General features: G+C 42.9%; 3 protein-coding genes across 3 annotated transcripts; 1 reads left to right on the forward strand and 2 right to left on the reverse strand.

The window, feature by feature from the left end:
- Positions 1-6,185: 6,185 nt before the first annotated feature.
- On the forward strand, positions 6,186-7,818 carry LOC109411236 (putative serine protease K12H4.7). Its single transcript, XM_019684754.3, has 2 exons — positions 6,186-6,545; positions 6,611-7,818. The coding sequence occupies exons 1-2, from the start codon at positions 6,238-6,240 to the stop codon at positions 7,704-7,706; spliced, it is 1,404 nt and encodes a 467-aa protein (XP_019540299.1). The 5' UTR covers positions 6,186-6,237; the 3' UTR covers positions 7,707-7,818.
- Positions 7,819-13,927: 6,109 nt separating this feature from the next.
- On the reverse strand, positions 13,928-15,598 carry LOC109412099 (putative serine protease K12H4.7). Its single transcript, XM_019685743.3, has 2 exons — positions 15,136-15,598; positions 13,928-15,075 (listed from the first exon to the last, which is right to left on the reverse strand). The coding sequence occupies exons 1-2, from the start codon at positions 15,540-15,542 to the stop codon at positions 13,980-13,982; spliced, it is 1,503 nt and encodes a 500-aa protein (XP_019541288.3). The 5' UTR covers positions 15,543-15,598; the 3' UTR covers positions 13,928-13,979.
- A 298-nt stretch (positions 15,599-15,896) lies between these two features.
- On the reverse strand, positions 15,897-17,518 carry LOC115269169 (putative serine protease K12H4.7). The gene has a single exon (XM_029877596.2). It carries the CDS (start codon positions 17,455-17,457, stop codon positions 15,958-15,960), a length of 1,500 nt encoding a protein of 499 aa, XP_029733456.2. The 5' UTR covers positions 17,458-17,518; the 3' UTR covers positions 15,897-15,957.
- Positions 17,519-21,525: the final 4,007 nt, after the last annotated feature.

A 21,525-nucleotide genomic window follows, 5' to 3' on the forward strand; every position in this document is an offset into this window, starting at 1 on the left:
AGTTTCAGACCTATCAGTTTGACCTCTTTTCTTCTGAAATGCTTAGAACGAATTGTCGATCATTACATCCGTGATGTTCATCTGGCCAATGTGCCTCTTCATGTGAACCAACACGCCTACCAATCTGGAAAGTCCACTGTGACTCTTTTACATAAAGTTGTTCACGATATCGAGAAGGCATTCGCTTAAAAGCAATCCTGCTTGGGTGTTTTCTTAGATATCGAGGGTGCCTTTGACAACGTGACTTTCGATGTCATATTGGAAGCCGCATGGGGTCATGGTATATCTACAATGATTTCCAATTGGATTTACCAAATGCTCAAAAAACTGACATCTCTCCTCGACATTGCGTCAAGTGGCGAATAGGAAATTGAGTGTTTGTGGATGCCCCCAAGGGGGAGTCTTAACACCACTTTCGTGGAATCTCGTAGCAGATACGCTATTGAGGCAACTCAATAATAGCGGTTTTCCTACTTATGGTTTTGCCGACGACTACCTAACATTGTTAGATGGTATGTGCATCAGCACCCTTTTCTACCTGATGCAAAACGCTCTTCAGGTAGGTTGAGGATTGGTGTCGCCAATATGGCCTTTCGGTAAATCCGAGTAAAACATCTATTGTTTTTTTTTTATGGAAAGGCGAAACCGTAATGGCGTTGATTCTGAAATCAATGTGACTGAACAGGTAAAGTACGTTGGAGTCATTCTTGTTTCCAAGCTTTCCTGGACACCTCATGTTGAGTTAAGAATCAAGAAAGCTTGTGTGACTTTCGGGCAATGCCGGCGAACCTTTGGTACAATTTGGGGTCTAAAACCCAAGTATATGAAATGGATCTACACAACTGTTGTTCGTCCAATATTAGTCTATGGATGTCTTGTGTGGTGGTAAAAGGGTGAAGTGAGAATGGTCCAATCAAAATTAGGCCATCTCCAAAGGATGTACTTAATGGCGGTGTCTGTAGCGTTCTCTTCAACTCCCACGGCAGCGCTCGAAGTTCTCTTTGACGTTGCCCCACTACACATTCATCTCAAACAAGAAGCACTTTCTTGCACTTACACCCATTACTCCTGTGAACCGCAATTCAACACACACCTCGTTGTTTCCACTTTTGGTGAACAAAGTGGGACAAAGTTGTCCAAGTGACCTTACAATTGCTTGTAATTTTCCATAGGATATTTCCCAAGGAAGGGAATCGTATGTTACACTGATGACTCCCTTCTCGAAGGTCGAGCAGGTGCTGGTGTTTATCCTCGTGAGCTAAGGCTGCATCAGTCTTATTCACTTGGTAGACACTGCCCGTTTTACAGGCCGAAATCTTTGCTCTTATGTGCGGAGTGCGATCAGCACTTCAGCCGCACGTAATGGGCAAACTTCTGTTCAGATAGCCAGGCTGCTATTAAAGCACATGCTTCGGCCAACTCTAGCTCGAGGGTAGTTATCGCTTGTCGAACTCAAATCGAGGAGCTGAATTCAGCAAACGCTGTTCACCTTGTATGGGTACCTGACCATTCTACCATCGCTAGAAATGAATTGGCTGATGAGTTAGCTCGCACTGTAGCATCAAATGACTTCATTGGCCCTGAGCCAGCTATTCCAATATCGATGTGTTGGGTTAAGCTGGGCTGCCACTCAGCACAAACAATATTGGAATAGTTTGGAGTTAGAGTGCCTTTAACTTAGAGTGGCGTCAATGTCAAAATTGGAACAAAGATCAAGTGTCAAATTGCTGTCAAATCCATACAAACGCGCGTTCCAAACGAACAGGAGACCTGTCAAAATCGGAACATGACGCCACTCTCCCTTCCAGTCACTCTATTTGGAGTCATTTCGTCGAACAAAATTGTATTGTACTGAGCCTGTTGGGGGCAACCCTACGCCACTGTCCCCTAATAGCGCGCAGCCCTTTGGCTTGTCACCGACACATACAACCAGATCAGTTGTCAAATTTCAAAGCTGTTTGAGTTGGTCGTTATGGAGCCTGTCATCTCGCACTGCAAGCAACACCTCTGCCCCGATCAACATGGCTTTTTGGCCGGCCGCTCTACCACCACCAATTTATTGTGCCTCACATCGTATATCATCGAAAGTATGAATGAACACGTGCAGACCGATGTCATCTACACAGACCTATCTGCTGCTTTCGACAAGCTGGACCACGACATTGCTATCGCTAAACTCGACAGATTCGGCCTCAGTGGTAATATCTTGCGCTGGTTCCGGTCGTATCTCTCCAATCGTCAACTGATGGTATCCATAGGAGATTTCAGATCAGAACGTTTTCACGCTTCTTCCGGTGTTCCTCAAGGAAGCCACCTGGGACCGGTGATCTTCCTACTGTATTTCAACGATGTCCATCTTATCATTGAAGGACCCCGATTATCGTATGCCGACGACCTCAAAATGTTCCTCAAGATTCACACCCTTGCCGACTGTCAATTTCTTCAGCTGCAGATTGAACTTTTCACTAACTGGTGCTTGTTGAACCGAATGACTGTCAATCCTACGAAATGCTCCGTCATCACGTTTTCTCGACGAAAGAAGCCGGTTCTCTTCGACTACAGCATGCTTGGCGTCACTATCGAGCGAGTAAACCATATCAAAGATCTAGGCGTTATACTGGACTCCCAGTTGACATACCACCAGCATGTATCGTATACGGTCAACAAAGCTTCCAGAGCTCTGGGATTTATCTTCAGAGTAGCGAAGAATTTTTCCGACATCCATTGCCTGAAGTCTCTTTACTGCTCCCTAGTGCGCTCCATTCTTGAATACTGTTCTGCAGTCTGGAGCCCGGCTTACTGCAACGGTTCCGAAAGAATTGAATCTGTCCAACGTCGCTTTCTCCGTTTCGCGCTTCGAAAATTGCCTTGGAGGGATCCGATTCGTTTACCGAGCTACGAAAACCGCTGTCGTTTAATCGATCTCGAGTTACTCCGTAACCGTAGAGAAACGACCAGAGCACTGATGATTGCAGACACGCTACAAGGACGTATAGACTGTGGGACAATCCTGGAACAAATAAATTTGAACGTTCAGCCACGTGCACTTCGCAATAGCATTTCACTAAGATTGCCTCTACGAAGATCTAATTATGCGATGCACGGCGCTATCCACGGGTTGCAACGGATTTTCAACAGAGTCGCATCAATCTTCGATTTCCATCTGGCCCGGGAAACTCTTCGCCGGAGATTCTCTTCGTTTTTTAACAGTAGAAACTATTGACTACGTCTGTGTTAGAATTTAAGCTTGTATTTTACCTTTTGACATGTCTTTTGTTTCGTTTGCTAGCATATTTCTCTTTGTATTATGTATATAATTTTAACACCAAACATCATTGGGGCAGGTTGCTGCCTGTTGATGCACACACAACAAATAAACAAATAAACAAATAAACAAACACTGACAGGCAGCAGCTGACGCAACTTCCGATAATTTTCCCTCAAACCATTCTTTGTAATTGAGACAAGAAGGCAGAGTCAGTTAGAAATATTCAGTGAATTGTATCAGAATCAGTATTTTAGTAAGAAACCGTCATCCTGCAGTATTAACCGTTGAATTAAAACGAGGAGACCAAATGTAAGTTTGTACATTTATTTATATTTATATCGAAGCTAACAGTGAACTTTAATAAAACAGGTTTGACCTCGCTTACTCGCATAACCACAAACATAGCGTGCTACAGAGAACTCCAAAATCCATCCGAAACGTTCCAACAGAGCCATCTCTAGGGGCGGCGAAGTATCTAATTAATTTGAATGAAGAATTGCAGCATGCTGGTCAAAGTATTAACTGGCCACTGCCGACTGAGCTATCACATGGCGAATATTCATCAAGCTGATTCAGTTGTATGTGATAACTATGAATGTGATTATGGGACTTCGTACCTATCATTTGGTATGTAACTGTCCAGTTTTTGCGCAAATGCGTTTCCGAGTATTCGGTAAACACTTACTGAGTGAAAGTAACTGCAGAAACCTGAATCTTCAGGATGTTCTGCTGTTCTTGACCCGCTGTGGTAAAGAGCTATGGGCTCTCTTAACGCTGTATGCGTCATCACAGTGCCCTTTTCAGCACGCTGTGTGAACCCGTTGTGGTACGCTTATGCGTGTCTGACGATTCTATTTACCTGTCCTTTTCCCTGTCCCATCATTTTTTCCTTCCCTTCTCCCTCAGGTAAATGATGAATAGGCTCGTGTCAATGGCGATGGCACAAATTTCCCAAATGGAGGATAACGTGCCTCTGGAGCCAACCTACTGATACCTGATAACCCCCCCCCCCCCCCCCCCCCCTCCTTTCAATCGGGGCTGAGTACCCGATCTTCCCTAAGGTTGCTCGTAATCCTATCGGTTCCACGAAGAAGTAAAGATAGGAGAAGTTGCTGTAAAGAGACTAGTGACCTAGCGCAATAAAGATTTTACTGTTCCTTATAGCTAACAACCAAACTGCCGTGAATCGCAAGTCAGTCCCATCTGCATTTTGGGCAAAAATGAGTTAATGACCGTTTTCGAGCTTTCTTCGGATGATCTTTCAGCTGCGTGCATAAAAATATATAGTTTGTTCAGTAAAATTGAAAAACAACACCAAGTCAGATTGTCCCATAATGAAATGTAATCGCAAGTCAGTCCCATTACGAACTTGTGTGCCCTCCAGTACAAGACCTAACACTATTTTAGCTAGTTTTACATTTTTCACTGTTATGTTTTAACGTTTGAAACAATATGTGAAAGTTTCATGATGATCGCAGAAGTTTTCAATTCATAGCGATTTTTTAGAGTTTCATATAGAAATCGAATTTGAAAACTTCAGAGGCCATTTTCTCAATGCCTACTTTTTACATATGGGACTGACATGCGATTCACGGCAGCAAAGCAACCAGAAGTTTGTATAACAGGGTAATTTTTATGCCTGGACAAAATACAAGGGTATTTAGATACTGTAGGTTCGGGGTCTTCTGAGCCTCACACACCGGGTCTTTGGTGGAGATATGATTGGTCACCCTATACTCCAATATTTCGTCCTACACCGAATGAGCCGTCCTTGGTAGAATTTTATCCTACAATTTCTGACTTTACGCAGCGCGTGAATCTTGGCCTATCTCATTCGTGAACCATCAATCCAAATACCCAATATCGCTCTGTTGGTGTTTACACAGGAGAAGTCGCAGCACACTTTCTGTTTATTTCACGGTTGCTACTAATCAAAATTAATGAATTTCTTAGTCCATCTACTTCTTCAATTTTCAATATTCAATTCAACATATGCTTGTTATTAAACACAATTCAATCCAATCCTTTTCCACTGATTCCTCCTCGTCATCATCACTGCCCTATCAGCATTGTACTCATATCAGTGATGCCGTCCATGCCGTCCCACCTTGCGAATGGATTCTATATATTTCACCGCAACAGATACTTTTGAGAATCTCAAGTTTATTAATGTTCCCTCGTACAGATTTAACGATTCAAATTTAGCAGTGCATAGAATGATGAATAGGTAATGGATATAGGTCATTGGCACAACTATCGCTCCAGCCACCATCAATTTGGCAACCGTTGAAGACCATACCGAAACTTCGAAAGTTCTTGAATTCTCAATCATAGTGCTCATTATCGTGCTATTTCAAGAGATATACTGCCCCCACTCGCATAACAGCCCCATCTTTGCTGGATTTCCTATGCATATGGGACTGTTATGCGAGTGGGGGCAGTATAGGAACTTTGCAATTTGCACCCTAAGATCCTATTGCTGATGCCATCATCAGCATTAATCATCCCATGCATGACAAGGACCCACATATCGCAGCCCGTGACGTTGTTTATGAGCAACAGCCAATGAAAACCACCTACCGAGCGATAATTATTGCCTGATTGTGACTACCAAACAGGTGTTGATTTATGTAACAACTTCGTGATAGCCTATTGGAAACATTTCGCGTAGATATTGGTTTCGATAAAGGAGAAATTTCAGCTATTGTCAGGTTTATGGGCAGCTACATACTACTTCAGATCATTCTAACGTAAGTAGCTCTTATTATCGTGACGGAAAGCTCATGCGGGTGTATTTATAGCAGCAGATAAAGCTTCTAATCAAACGTCCTAAGAAACCCTTGATACCCGAACTCCTATCGAGATGCGATTAGCCGATTGATCCGCAGACCGCGGAAGCTATATAAGCATGTCCTCTAGCTCTAGGTCACATTTGGTTTCTGTAATCGCTACCGAAAGTGCTACTCACAATGATCACGAGGTCAGTTCTCTTGCTGGCCGGCTTACTAGCCGTCGCCAACGGAATGGTCCGCGAGCATTGGTTGGAGACCCTGGTTGACCACTTCACTCCACGTAATCGGGATACGTTTTCGATGCGGTACTACTCCAACGATGAACACGCCTACCCGAAGGGACCCATCTTCATCGTCGTTGGTTCGAACGGACCCATTGAAACTCGCTATCTGAGCGAGGGTTTGTTCTACGATGTCGCCTACCTGGAGGGAGCATACCTGTTCGCCAACGAGCACCGTTACTTCGGACACAGCTTGCCAGTTGAGTAAGTATTCTGGTGATTGCGTATCAGTCGATAAGTATTGCTCATCTATCGTGTATTGTTCACAGTGATGCATCCACAAACAACTTGGATTTCCTGACCATCGACCAGGCGCTGGCTGATTTGGCTGCGTTCGTTCACCACGTGAAATTCGAAGTCGTTGGTAATCCCGATGCTAAGGTTATCCTGATGGGCTACGGTTATGGCGGTAGCTTGGCCACTTGGTTCCACCAGCAGTTCCCGCACCTTACCAACGGAGTCTGGGCCTCCAGTGGAACCGTCGAAGCTGACTTTGACCTGACCGGATACATGGAATCTCTGGGCGAAACCATTGGTGAGTTCGGCGGACGTGACTGCTACGGAACGATCTTTACTGGATTCCGTGTTGCCCAAAATCTGATCGCCATGGATCGCGCCGATGTGCTGACCGAACAGTTCCATCTGTGCGAACCCTTGGATACCGACGACGAGATGGACGCTACTGCCTTCCTCCTGGGACTGCAGCGTGCTATTGAAGACGAGATGATGCATCTGCGTAACACCCACTCTACTGCCGAGATGTGCGACATCATCGACAACGAAGAGGATACCATCGAGAACAGCCTGTTGGCCTTGGGCAACTGGTTCGCAGAGGAACACCAATTCGAAAACTGCGTTGATCTGAGCTTCGAAGCTTTCATGGCACCTTACATGGATACTGACTTCGATGATACTGACCTCCAGGCAGGACACCGCCAGCGTCTGTATCTGCAGTGTACCTCGACCGGATTCTTCGCCACTACGGACTCGTTCTACCAACCGTTCGGAGACCAGATCGATTCAGACTTCTACGTCGCGGTCTGTCGCCACGCTTTCGGCGACTGGATCGATGAGGACTTCATCCGTGCCCATGTTTTCCGTACGAACGCTCGCTTCGGTGGCAAGCGACCTGAGATCGTGAATGCCCACTTCACCCACGGAGACATCGATCCGATGATGGTGACCGGCATTGTGGATGATCTGAACGACGACGCCGAAGCCACGGTGATCCCGAACGAGTTCCACGCTCCGGATCTGGAGTCGATCGACTATATGTACGATTCGCCGGAACTGATCGCTGCCAAGGAACACACCCGCAACTTGATCGATTATTGGATCTTCAAGGATTTTGATCCGATCATTTAAATAGTTGGTAGAAATGCGTTTAAGGGATTCGACCTTATTTGCATGAATAGGTGTTAAAATGTGATGTGTTGACGTTCGGTGATCCGTTTAATAAATTTATTAATTGTTCGGATTTTTTAACTTCTGTTAAATTGAGACTCCATCTTCATTACAGTACGTAACATATTGTTGATGTACACTGAAACTTACGGAGTGTGGAGTGATTATAATGTAAGGGTGATCCACACTTATACAGGGTGTTAGGTTCATGAGTGCAAACTTTTCAAAGGGTGATAGATGACCATAAATGGTGAAAAAAAAATGTTCTACGCATATGGTCAAACCTCAACCGTTACGTAGTTTTTTTTTTTCTTTGTGTTGTCTCTTCGGACGGCTAAGACCGCTCACGGTCCATCTCGCCTTACCGTTACGTAGTTATTGATGTGCATGTGATTTGCATGTCCCCATGCAATTTATTTAAATGTGCGGCACAGTGCGCAAAAAAGTGCTTACCATGACGATTGCAAATTTGTGATCTGAAATGCGATGTTCAAATCGAAATTACAAGAAAACGATAAGAGATAGAAGTTTGATGGCAAAGAACGAATTGTAGGAACAGAGGCCACAACTTTGCCAAAGAAAGAATATTAAATTTTCACGCATTTTTTAAAGATAATTGACATAAACAAATTAAAACACGCTATTTTTAGCTACTTTGCTCTAGAAAACTTAGTTATTTAACTAAATCAATCGGTTCAAAGATGCCATTTGATAGAAAATTCAATAATCTTTCGAATAAGGGTAAAAAACTGCGATAAGTTTGACCATTTTAAAGTTATAGCCAGTTAAGGCAATAAGAGTCAAAGACATGGGGAGTTCAATAACTACGTAACGGTTGAGATTTGACCATATGCGTAGAACAATTTCTTTCACCATTTATGGTCCTCTATCACCCTTTAAAAAGTTTGCACTCAGGAACTTAACACCATGTATGTAAAACATAAAATTCGAAAAATGTCAAGTCTTAACTCCTGAATCAGTTTTCTAGGACTCCTAGAAGCTACAGTAGACGTTCGGTCGGTGCAAACGGTTTAGGGGGCATCCATTAAGTACGTCACGCTAAAATTGAAAATTTTCGACCCCCCCTCCCCCCTTCGTACGGGTTTTCCCTATACTTAATACATTGCTTGTCACACTTTCACAAACCCCCCCCTCCCCCCTTGGATCGTGACGTGCTTAATGGATTAAGGGGCCTGCAATGCTTTTTAAGTGCAAACCCGGTAAGTGCAACAAATTTGCAGTTATCGCACCGCCAAACGTCAAAATGGTGCGCCATATTAGCCCATATGAACAATTGGATCACGTTCACGGTTATTTTATGTCGATTGACAACTTGTTGACATCTGTCAGTCGTTGCAGTTATCGAATTTAATTCGCTAAGTGAAACGTAAACATGTTGCAGTTATCGAACGTCTACTGTACGTTCAAATTTGATCGAAATCGATTAAGTCTAAGGGAGCGCTCAACCAGCTTGAAGTTTTTATGGGAAAACTTGGCCAAATGTATGCAGAAATCTTAAGTTTTCGATTTTAACCCTAGTAAGACGCGGAGATCAATATTACCCAGACAGGCACGCTGAACATACACTACGCCATCGTGATGCATAATTCCTAACATCCTAGGAGGGTTAAAAAATTAAAACCTTTGGTATCCTTGTAGACCGCAAAGTGATCCGCAAGCCGAAGCCTAGGGATTTTATTATTGATATTATTCCTTTACGTCTACTGGAAAAAAAACATCAGCTAAAGATACTGGCTCATTGCACGGATAACTAAAGTACCAAAAAGTGAGGTCAATCCACCCAACTTCGAGGTGCGAGTGCCAATTTTGAGTTAATGGAGTGTAGGTTGGGTAATTTCCATCTGCTCGCTTACGGTGCGGACGAAGTACCTACAGTCGCAATCCTTTTTACCCAACTTTCAGCACTGTGCGATTTACTCAATATTGGCTTCCCGCATCGAACTGTCGAAGTTAGATCTAAGTTGAGAGCAAGACAGGATGAAAAAAATAACTCAAAAGAGAGTTTAAATGTACTTAAATTTGGGTACAGTAGACGTTCGATAACTGCAACATGTTTACGTTTCACTTAGCGAATAAAATTCGATAACTGCAACGACTGGCAGATGTCAACAAGTTGTCAATCAACGTAAAATAACCGTGAACGTGATCCAACTGTTCATTTTGGCTAACATGGCGCACCATTTTGGCGTTTGACCATTTTTGGAAATTTTGCTAAAATTTAAGGAGATCGTCCCCAAAACTCGTCAATATCTTGAATTTTATCAATCTGACGGAAACCCTCCATTCAGATGATCGAATGGTATTATATTCAGCTTTTAATTTATGGAAAAAGATTTAAAATTGGTTGAACAAAACGCAAGATATTTGAATTTTAATAAATTCCATATTTTAAAAAGTTGCAAAACTGAATATTGAGCTAAAACTCTAAAACTGTTCTACTTTAAATTTTTTGAAGCATGGTTTCGAAATCAGCGCTAAATTATGCTTCAAAAATTTTGGTCGTTGACAGAAGTTCACGACTTTCGTTTTATTTTGTAAACTAGTGTTATGAGTGACGCAATGAGAAAAATATTGATGGCGTAAATCATCGCGCTGCAGGTACTTGAATAGATTTGAAATCCGTTTTTCGTACCTTACGAATCATGGCCTTTCAGTTTTATTACTAACTACAGCCTTCGAGCCTTTGACCTTCCAACATTCTCTCTCGACATTTGGCCTTGTATTTTTTTTATTTTGACCTTTCGACCTTTTCACCCTTCGACCTTTCGACCTTTGTCCTAGTTATTTTTTTTATTTCGACCTTTCGACCTTTTGACCCTTCGACCTTTTTTTGACCTTCGACCTTTTTTTGACCTTCGACCTTTTGTCATAGATCCGTCTTAGTAATGTAGGCGTTCAATAATCCATAGCATTATGGCCAATCGTAAAAAAATTCGATTCAGGGCATAGTAACTGAAGCATGTTCCCCCAAAATGGCTTAGATTGGCCAACCAAGAACTAGGGGCGGTAGAACAGTCAATCCTCAAGCTCAAGCAAAACCAATGCGATTGCCACGGCTGGGTAATCGACCAACAAGCAAATTTTCAAATAGATCGTAAAATCAATGAATGTATGTAATCATTCCCAATTAGTATGATCTGTTTATCTGAGTTGTTAGTGTTAAGGTTAGCCTTTAGGCTGGTGCGTTTGAAAAGTAGTCGAATCACTATTTCATCATTACGTTATTTCAGCTTTTTGATGCATTCAGCCTTCTGTAATTTCAGCCTTTCGTATTTCAGCCTTTTGATATTTCAGCTTTTTGTAATTCAGCCTTTTGTATGTAACCCCTTATCAGGTACTATATTTAACTATAGAACTAACTTAATGCCATTTTACGGTTTTATGGTTACATGGCCCGAATAAAAAATACAGTAGAAAAATCGAACGTTGTATTTTAACAGTACAATTTAAAACCATATTTTTACAATAGACTCCACTGTAAGAATAAAAATACAAAAACAATAAAATGTAATGTAGACACCATACAGTAAAATGTAAATAAGATTTTTACAATATACTATACGGGTGGTTAAGTATCGTAACAATATAAAAAATATTTTTCTTCATATATATTTTTTTGCAAAACCATACATTATATTGTAAATGAATTGTAATAAATACTGATACGTGGGTTTTAATAAACCGTACATTGTATGGTACACATCAATCAATAAAATGTACCGTAAATATATTGTTTTTAAATGTAGTTTCACTACTGCTTACCCGGATAAAAACTAACCATAGGGTGTTTGCTGAAAACCATTCCTGCACCATACAGTGTACCAGCTACAATAATGTATATTGTAATGAAATGGTTCACTAAAAGCTTCGCACATTGTAGCTACTATACATTTACATTCGATTTTTATGTAATAATATATTATACTGTTTTTCTTACGTTTGAACCATTGACTTTTCCGAAACATTATTTTCCCGTGCATTTTAAATAATTTATTCAGTTTTAGATTTTTTCCATGCTTTGTTTTGTTGATGTTTGTGACTTTTTTGAAGCAAAGGAAAGGAAAGAAAAAAGTAAATAAGTTGAAACATCAATTTAAAGTCAATAAAATGTTCAAATAAGTAGTAAACCAGATGTCTTAAGAACTGCAGATCCAAGAGATATGGCGGGCTAGGTATGTAGAGTGCGATGAGAGGAATACGATTGACGAACTTTATCTTTGACGTAGAGCCATCTTTAACATATGGACTGAACTGAATACTAAAAGAAATTCTAATATAGGTTCGTCTGTGGGTTCGCTTTTTAACCTAACTTATACTTGAACTTGACAGTTTTCTCATGAGTTGTTATGTATTTCCCCGTGTATTTCAAACTTTAGTCAAATTGGAGACTCAATATTGCAATAACGGTTAAGCACGCTGTAATGATACGTATGTACCTCGTCACCCACTTCATGCAACTACAGTGTCGATTCGCTCGTTGGCTGCTCGTTAGATGGTCTGTCTCGATGGTTGAATGTTCACTGGTTGGGGCAAAACCCAACTAAAAAGCACTGTCAATGTCAAAATAGATGTCAAAACGAGTTTGACGTCTGACCGCCGTCGCATCACAGCTCCTGTATACAGAACGTTTGCGCAAGTATGTGAGTGTTTCGTGACGTATTTCTCGTCACTTGCGTGTGTCTAGGACATTTTGATCAGTTGTCAGTTGCCCCAACGAACGAACACGATTCGCTAATCGGGGCGCAGTCGTGACCCAACCAGCGAATCCGGACTGTATATTAGTGGTCTAATAATACTTAGCGCGCTCGGCATAGTTTCATCATGCCGCTCAAAGTGTTTCCACAAATAATGCTTAGTTTGCGAAACCCGGTTATCTGGCTGGTGGAGCATGGGAGCCTTAGCTTCAACTGTTAATATTGCTGTGTGCATTCAAAATGCAAATGTCAAATGCGGTAGCACCAAATGCGGTAAGGGGCCGTTCATAAACCACGTAGACTTTGTGGGGGGAGGGGGGGTCTGCCCAAAGTCTATGCTCCATACAAATTTCAAAATTTTTGTATGGACAAAAGTCTACGAAGGGGGAGGGGGGTCTGAGATTGCCAAAATTTGGTCTACGTGGTTTATGAACAGCCCCTAAGATATTCTAACAAGTAACCCGATGTCAGTGGAAGCTGTTGAATCCTAGGTTGGCGGTGATATTGACTATGGTTGCTATGTTGCCTTTGGTAACACTGTGTTACCGCGTTTGAAGCGCATTTAGACACTGTTTGCATCCTGAACGCACTCAGCAATACAATCAGAGACTACTCAGACCTCGACTCAGACTTAGACGTGGGCGATCCAATATATGAAGGGTTATCCAAAACGCACTGGAGAATTCCCATAATGCGCATTCTCATAATGCTAGTAAGCCTAAGATGCCATTGACAGGAGGAAAATGACAAGATAATATAACATTATATGGTTTATGTAATGTAAAACAATACAACATAACAAAAGAGAACTATTCCAAAACCATATAATTATGGTTAGTTTTTATCCGAGGGGTGCTTTCATCCAAACGCAACGTGAACATTACAATTTTATTGTTTATCTGGATATTGTCGTCGCGGTTGAAACCCGAAGTTTCCCCACGCACGACAATCGACTTTTCTCCAATCCCAATGAAAAGTGTATGCTAACGTCGGACGTAGTGCGCTGAATTTAGCGCCCGACGTACGTCCGACACGCAGTTTACGAGAAAAATCAATTTTCGCGAGTCAAAACTACCGATTTTCAACTCCATGGACAATAAGTAAGCTGAAAATGTAGTGATGAATATATCACTCCGTCGGATTACGACACTTTTTTCTTCTTTTTCTTCTTCTGTATGGCTCTACGTTACCACTGGAATTTGGCCTGCCTCTCTCCAGCTTAGTATTCTTTGAGCACTTCCACAGTTATTAATTGGAGGGCTTTCTTTGTCAGCTATTGCATGAATTAGTATACTGTGAGGCAAGCACAATGATACACTATGCCCAGGGAGTCGAGAAAATTTTCCCGACCGGGACGTGAACCGAACCTGCCGTCTCCGGATTGCCGATCCATAGCCTTAATCCTTAGGCTAACTGGAGACCCCATTTTATACCTTTGAAATATTGACAAAAACAATAAACCATAAGTTTAGGTCACGTAACAACTTTATTAAAGCTTTCTATCGCATTCGATAATGATTTACTTTCCCTTGTAGGGAGTAGCTCGCTGCCAGACCCACAGTTCAACATACTTGTGGATCAGATGCTTGGCTTCGAGCAGTTCCGGGGAGTTGTAACCACTGATCGAGTTCAGATCGGGGCTGTTGAAGTATCCGGGAATCACGGTCGCATACGATGAGGGCTGGTAGTACTCGGTGATACCGATGTCACGCACAGGATCCAGGGCACCGTTGGTGAACAGAACGTTGGAGATTCGGGGGTTCTTGCCACCAAAGTGCATGTTGGTCAGATGGACTCCGTCGGCGACCACCTCGCTGGTAACCCATTCGCCAAACACCGATCGGCAGAAGTTCAGGAAGAAGTACATGGTGACCCTGTAGCCGAACGGTTGATCAGCAGAATCGGCAGTCAGGAACCAACCGAATTCGGTACAGAACTGGTACACGCGCTGGCGAAGTCCCAAAATGGCGTTCTCCGGGTAGCTGATTTCTTCGTACTGATGGGCTTGGACGGTTGTGTCAAAGTCGAAAGGCATGCAGTCCAAGTAGTAGTAGAAGTCCTCAATCCAGTTGGCGATCGTATGCAAGTCGGTAACTTCGGTGCTATTGTTCAGGTTCTCGCACAGCTCTTCCGTAGATTCTGTGTCCTGTTCGGATAGAATGGCGCGTTGAATAGCTTCCTTGACATTGTAGAAGAAGGTCTCCACATCCAGCATGGTTTCAGTGTCCACGGGTTGGCAGGTGTTGAACAAGTCGGTGACGGTGGTGGTCAGTCCAGCATCCATCAAGTTTTCGGCCGTGCGGAAAGCTCTCCAGATTTGGCTGTAGCATTCATTGGAACCATAGTCGCGAATAAGCTCTCCGATTTCCATGGCGTATTCCTTGAAGTTGAAGCGAGCCTCGATCTGACCACTGGAAACCCAGGCACCTTCAACCAGATGGGGGTAACGTTGGCGCATCCACGTGGCGATGGCTCCAGCGTAGCCAGTTCCCAGCAAAATGACACGTGCATCGTCATCACGAACGACGTTGTGACGCAAGTGGTAGATCAGCTCGGCCAAATCAACCATCGCTTGCTCAACTGTCAGGTACTGAAGGTTCTCTACCGAAAGGTCACTACAGAAAGACAAATACAGTTAAAACAGATGTTGGAAGGTTTAGATCCTGGAAACTTACTCAACTGGGAAGCTGTGTCCGTAGTAACGGTGCTCGTTGGCAAACATCCAAGCGTTCTCGTAGTTGGCAATGTCGTGGAAGTGTCCATGTTCGATGTAGTACTGCTCCAGTGGCCAGTTTCCGCCGACGAAAATGAAGATAGGACCTCCTGGTTGGTAGAACTCATCGTTGGAGTAGTAATGGAACTCGAAGATATCACGATTCTGCGGGTTGAAGTGATCCACGCGGGTGCGGAACGTGTGTCCAATGGTGTGTGGGTTCGTTGACTTGTATCCTTCGGGAACCTTAGGGATTGGATATGCTTCCAACATCTTCTGTGCGATGGGTGATATCTTGATTGGTGTACGCTCGGCAAGGGCCACTGCGGCCAATGCCAACAGAGCCACTAGGGCAAGTCGGTTCGCCATACTGTATCGGAGGTGTTGTGCTTTCTTCGACGATTCGTCAAAGACTGAACTATTTGACCAACTGAACTGGCAAGGTAAGGCCAGACGGCATGAGATTCCGGGATTTTTGTAGCCATAAATCTCTGTAATCTAATGATCGTATCGAACATGGTCGACAGCTGTACAAACCAAGGAACTGATTGTGGAGGATGGATTCGGCTGACTTATGGATTGCACAATAGCAACGTAATCACGATAAGAACGGAAGCTTGGCGATAGCTGTTATCGTCAATCTATAATTATTTTAATGGTTTCGGGTATTACCAGGAATTTTCGGATAGCGTTACCTAATAGACATACCAGAGACTAACGACATACTTTTAAACATTCTGTATTTTCCTCAATACGTAAAATACATACATTTTACCTAATATCATTATATTGGTACAATTGGTTCCCACAACCAGCTTTCAATGAATGTATGGATAGAGTGTTTGGCCTCAAGCATTTCAGGTGAGTTGTAGCCGCTGATGGAGTGAACGTCTTCACTACCAAAGTATCCGGGGATGACGATGGCACCAGATCCGGGCAGATAGTACTCGGTGATGGACACATCGCGGACAGGATCCAAACCGCCATTGGTGAACAGCACATTAGAGATACGTGGATTCTTGCCACCGAAGTGCATGTTCGTCAAGTGAATACCATCGTAAACGACTTCACTATATAGCCAATTACCGTAGATGGCTCTGCAAATGTTCAAGAAGAAGTACATGGATACTCGATAGCCAAATGGCTGATCATGCGAATCCGCGGTCAAGAACCATCCGAATTCCGTGCAGAGTTGATAGGTACGCTGACGCAGACCATAGACGGCATTCTCCGGAACTTTAGGATCAACATACTGATGAGCATCGATAGCGGCATCGAAGTCGAAAGGCATGCAATCCAGGAAATCATAGAAATCATGAACCCAGTTGGCGATTGTCTGCAGATCAGTGACCTCAGTGCTGTTGTTCAACTGCTCGCAAAGCTCCTCCGTAGTTTCAGTGTCCTGCTCTTCCAAGACTGCCCTCTGCAGAGCAGTTTTGACGTGCCAGAAGAATGTCTCCACGTCCAACATGGTTATATCATCTACGTAGATAGGTTCACAGGTGTTGAACAGATCTGCCACCGTAGAGCCCAATCCGGCATCGATCAGGTTCTCAGCGGTACGGAAGGCTCTCCAGATTTGACTGTAACATTCGTCGGATCCAAAGTCACGGATAACCTCTCCAACTTCCTCGGCGTATTCCTTGAAGTTGAAACGGGCTTCGATTTGTCCACTGGAAACCCAGGCACCCTCAACCAGGTGAGGATATCGTTGACGCATCCAGGTGGCAATAGCACCGGAGTATCCAGTTCCCAGCAGAATAACTCGAGCATTGGGGTCACGGACGACGGAGTTACGCAGGTGGAAGATCCATTCAGCCAAATCAACCATCGCCTGTTCGACGGTCAGGTAACGGAGATTCTCAACCGAGAGATCTTCAGTCGGCATACTGTTGCCGTAGAAACGGTGCTCGTTGGTGAACATCCAGGCATTTTCGTAGTGCGCAACGTCGTGGAAGTGTCCATGTTCAAGGAAGTACGGAGAAATTGCGTGGTTTCCACCTACAACTACGAAGATCGGTCCTCCTGGCCGGTAGTACTCATCGTTGGAGAAGTATTCGAACTGGAAGGTTTCACGTTTTTGCGGATTGAAGTGGTCGACACGGGTGCGGAACAAGTGTCCGGTGGTCCTTGCATTTTCCGATTTGTACCCTTCCGGGATCTTGGGCATCGGGTTGGCATTCGAAAGCTTATCCACTAAGGGCGCAACGGAGATTGGCTTCTTTTCGGCAAGCGTCACCGCTGCTAGGGCCAACACGGCCACCAGCACCAACTTATGCACCATGATTACAGACAATATCTTACAACTTCGGCGGTTGGGCGAATACTAATTCGACTAAATACGGTACCCGGGCAGGAAATACCAAAGGTGCATGATAAATCAAGGGATTTCAATGGATCGTAAAAATGTGATAGATCCCAATCTGGCCGTCGCTTACGTCTTGGAATCGCCAGTTAGTGCGGCAGTTATCGAATCGACCGGTGTATATTTTGGAACAGGTTTACAAGGTTTGCGCTGGGACCCAGGGGCGGTTGTAGATAAGCTACTGGCTACTACAAAGATTAGGGAAAACGGTTCGCACAGGTACTCGATGCTGATAAGGTTGGGGATCACACTTCAGGTGTGTTGCAATTTCGGATGAAGAACGTAATGTTTTTAATTGAACGCATTTTCCTGTAAATAGTTACGAAATATGGTGTAGATTGTGTGATGGTTACCAGACACGCAACTGCCCGTACGATTGTGAATTGAATGTCGAAGAATTGACACTCGTCTATGAGTTTCTTAATATGGAAGCGGATCAGTTATAATCGGCTGTTTTTTTTGTGTTTCCGGTTCACTGAAAATTCGAAGATCCTTTGTCTAGGGTATTTTAACCAATACTGGATTGTACAACAAGTTCTATATCTTTCCTAAATATTGCACACAACAACCGAACGAAAACACCTTATAGATTCAGTGTACCAGTTATGACTATAGTCAATTTTCAACCTTTAATGATGCAAATCAACAAGAAAAAATTGTGAACAACAGATAACGTTCACAAAAGATGGTTGCCATCATTCAAACTTCACAATTTATTCAAATTATGATAGAAATAAATCATTTTCCTTATTTTTTCAGCTCCATTGCTCCCTATTTCGCCATAGTGTACCAGTTATGGCTAATCCCATAAGGAATGCATGCAAATAAAGTAATGTTCCGATTTTATCACGCCCTTCACGCATCAGTCCTTTATTTTTCATTAATTTGCTGTTAAATTTGAGAACAAATGTTTCCGGTTTTCTTCAAGATGAACCCTACTAAACCAAAACCATAAACGGCCCGTAATGCAGACGGTTCAACAATACCGCAAACTGTTGGAAATGTATGCCAGATGGGTGGTTAAGCACATTATATGGTTATCGTTTATGCGGGAATGTTGAAAGCGTGTTTTGAAACGTTAAAAATATTGAAAATGCGTATACATACATTCAGAAGAATATTTTAACGCATTTATAAAAAAGGGCGCGATAAAATCGGAACAATACTGTAGTGCGAAGTGGAACCCAAATTAACAAATGTGTCCATAACTGGTACAGAGTTCCTATTATTGGCACAAGCCGTATACCAAAAGTAGTTTTGGACCCGTTTTATATTTATTCCTGTAAAGTATGGAAACTAATCAATTATTTGACATATCGATGATTCGATGACATTCGACGGTCTTTTTCTTATTTTTGTAGACATAGTTTTACTTAGATACATAGTGCGATAACTGGTACAGGTACTCTATTTCTAAACCGTTATCAGATAGAGGGGAGTCTGCTCTAGCTGTTACTGGCTAGAGATTTAATAAATTTTGGAAAATACGCTCAGGAGGAACGAGAGAAGTAGAAATACGCAATGGTTGTAACGCCCTTTTCAAATCTCAGTCTAGATTTATCATTGGTCATTGGTCCACTGTTGGATTGTTGGGGTTGCGGTTTATTTTTTGATGACTCGAAAATATGTGTTTGTTCCTTATTTCAATCGTTAAATCAGGTGGTCTCAAGGGCGTTTAATGGGGTCTCAGGGGTGTCTTAGGGGGTCTTTTGGGGCTCCATGGACACTTAAAGGAGTCTCAGGGATTCTAGATGAGTTCGAGAGGGTCTCAGGGGCGTTTCAGGGAGTACCATGAGATGCCACGGGTGTTTCAAAGTAGTCCCAGGGGATTTTAGGGGGTACCAGGTGCTCTTAGAGGCGTTTAGAGGAGTCTCAGGGGCGTCTCAAGGGGTGTGGGAGGTTGTTCTCTAGTGGGCCTCAGAGGCACTTCAGACTTCCTCAGGGTTGTTTCACGGTGGTGCATGGAGGTCTGAGAGGCCTCAGGGGACTCAAATAGATTTCAGGGTCTATACTTTTGCATCATCCAGTTATACAGTTCTTATAGGATAAGTTTCAGTAACTATCAAGAAAAATACAGAAAAATATGTTTTCCCATGTAAAATCCCATGCAAACTTCAATCACGATGCGCGGAATATAGGCTTTCGGGGGAGTTTCGAGGAGTCTCAAGGGGTTTCAATGAGTCTCACGGGGTACCTGGAGGTCTCAGGGCACACTCTCCTAAGAGTATTGGGAGGACTCAGTGTGGTTCCAGGGAGTCCTGAAGGCACTTGAAAGGGTCTCACGGAGTTTCATTGGGTGTTCTAGGGGTATTAAAGTGTACCTAGAGGTCTCAGGTTTCGTTCCAGGAGGTATCAGGGGGTTCCAGGTGGTCGATGGGACGCTTCCGGGAGTCCCTAGAGTCCTTTGTCGGGAAGTTTTCTGTTGGAGTAAGGCAGATCTATCGCCGGGCACTGTACGAGTAGAGAGAGCAGGAAGAAACACCACAGTATGGTCGTCAAGGCGTCTGTGAACTGGAGTCCGTCTCCAACCGGAATCGCAGGACCGACCCAGAGTTGCACTCTGTCACTGTCAATGGAAATCGCTGATTTTGATAGGCCGACTACGATCCAAGTCAGCGTGCGCTCTATTGAGTCACCGTCACTTTCCTTGTTCCATCAGAACAAGGAGTCTCAGGAATTCCAGAGGTTCTCAGGGACGATTCAGGGAGCACCATGAGATCTCACGGACGTTTCAAGGTGGTCCCAAGGGATTTTTACGGGCTTTAAAGGTGGTGCTCTCAGAGGCGTTTAAAGGAGTCTCAGGGGCGTCTCAAGGGGTCTGGGGAGAGGGGGGTGGGTGCTCCAGTGGGCCTCAGCGGCGCACTATGGGGCGGCTCCATACAAAGTGGTGGCCAAAAATTTTTTTTTTGGTTTTTCCGCTTTTTTTTTAAGTATTCTAGTAAGATTAGCATAACATTAGTCCAATTTATGTAGGGTATTGTACCATTTGGGCAGATGTACCTATTTTGTGCACTTGCTGCTATAACTAAGTCAATGTTTAACCGATTGATTTGAATTTTTGTACAGAGTTAGATACTGTACGTGCCAAACTCTATACAAAAATTCAAATCAATCGGTTTGAAATTGACTTAGTTATAGCGGCAAGTGCCCAAACTAGGTACACCTGCCCAAATGGTACAAGACCCTATTTTCATCACATCTGGAAGGTGTTACTAGTATTTAACCCAGTTAGGAACTACTTATTCCTGAACAAAATTTGTTTTTAATTTTTGAGACAGTTCAAATGCAAATCAAAACTAGAATAATATTGCCTTGCACCCCCCCTACTATAATATTTGTTCAAACTCGCCGAAAAGATAATTTATACTTATGCTTCTATTATTTTACTGAACACATATCAACATCATTAACCAAGTTGATGATTAATTTCCATTTTAAATACTGCAGGAATGAATATACTGCTAAATAGAACAAAATTTTCATAGATAAATTTCCATCATAAATTTTATTGATTAACTGTCTCTTGAAATTTCAATTTCACAAGCAATACCGACTCATTTTTCTGTTCAGGTAACATAATTTCATATAAATTTTTGGGAATTGTCAATATTTTCGATTCACTTTCACGATTTTTAAGAACATGGCCAATCAAATTCACCGTATTTAACGATGATTTTTATCGCATTTTGTTCCAAGTGGTACGTCTGTTTGTCTGTGGTAACTTGATGCTCCTATGTTCCATATTACCACAAACAATTATTTTCATATTTGTTTTCGTTAAATTAAAAAAATATAAAGTGAAACCACCAAGTTTTCCAACAAAATTTTATACCGTTGAAAAAAATTGTTTTTGGCCTAATTTGTACGATAATAAAAAAAATCTCCCCAGAATTCAAGCGAATTTCAGGGGCGTTGAAGGGGAGTACCTGGAGAACACAGGAGGTCTCAAGGGGTACCTGGAGGTCGCAGGGATATTAAGGGTGTAAC

This window comes from Aedes albopictus, chromosome 3 (assembly GCF_035046485.1).
Source record: "Aedes albopictus strain Foshan chromosome 3, AalbF5, whole genome shotgun sequence".
NCBI classification, from domain to species: Eukaryota; Metazoa; Arthropoda; class Insecta; order Diptera; family Culicidae; genus Aedes; species Aedes albopictus.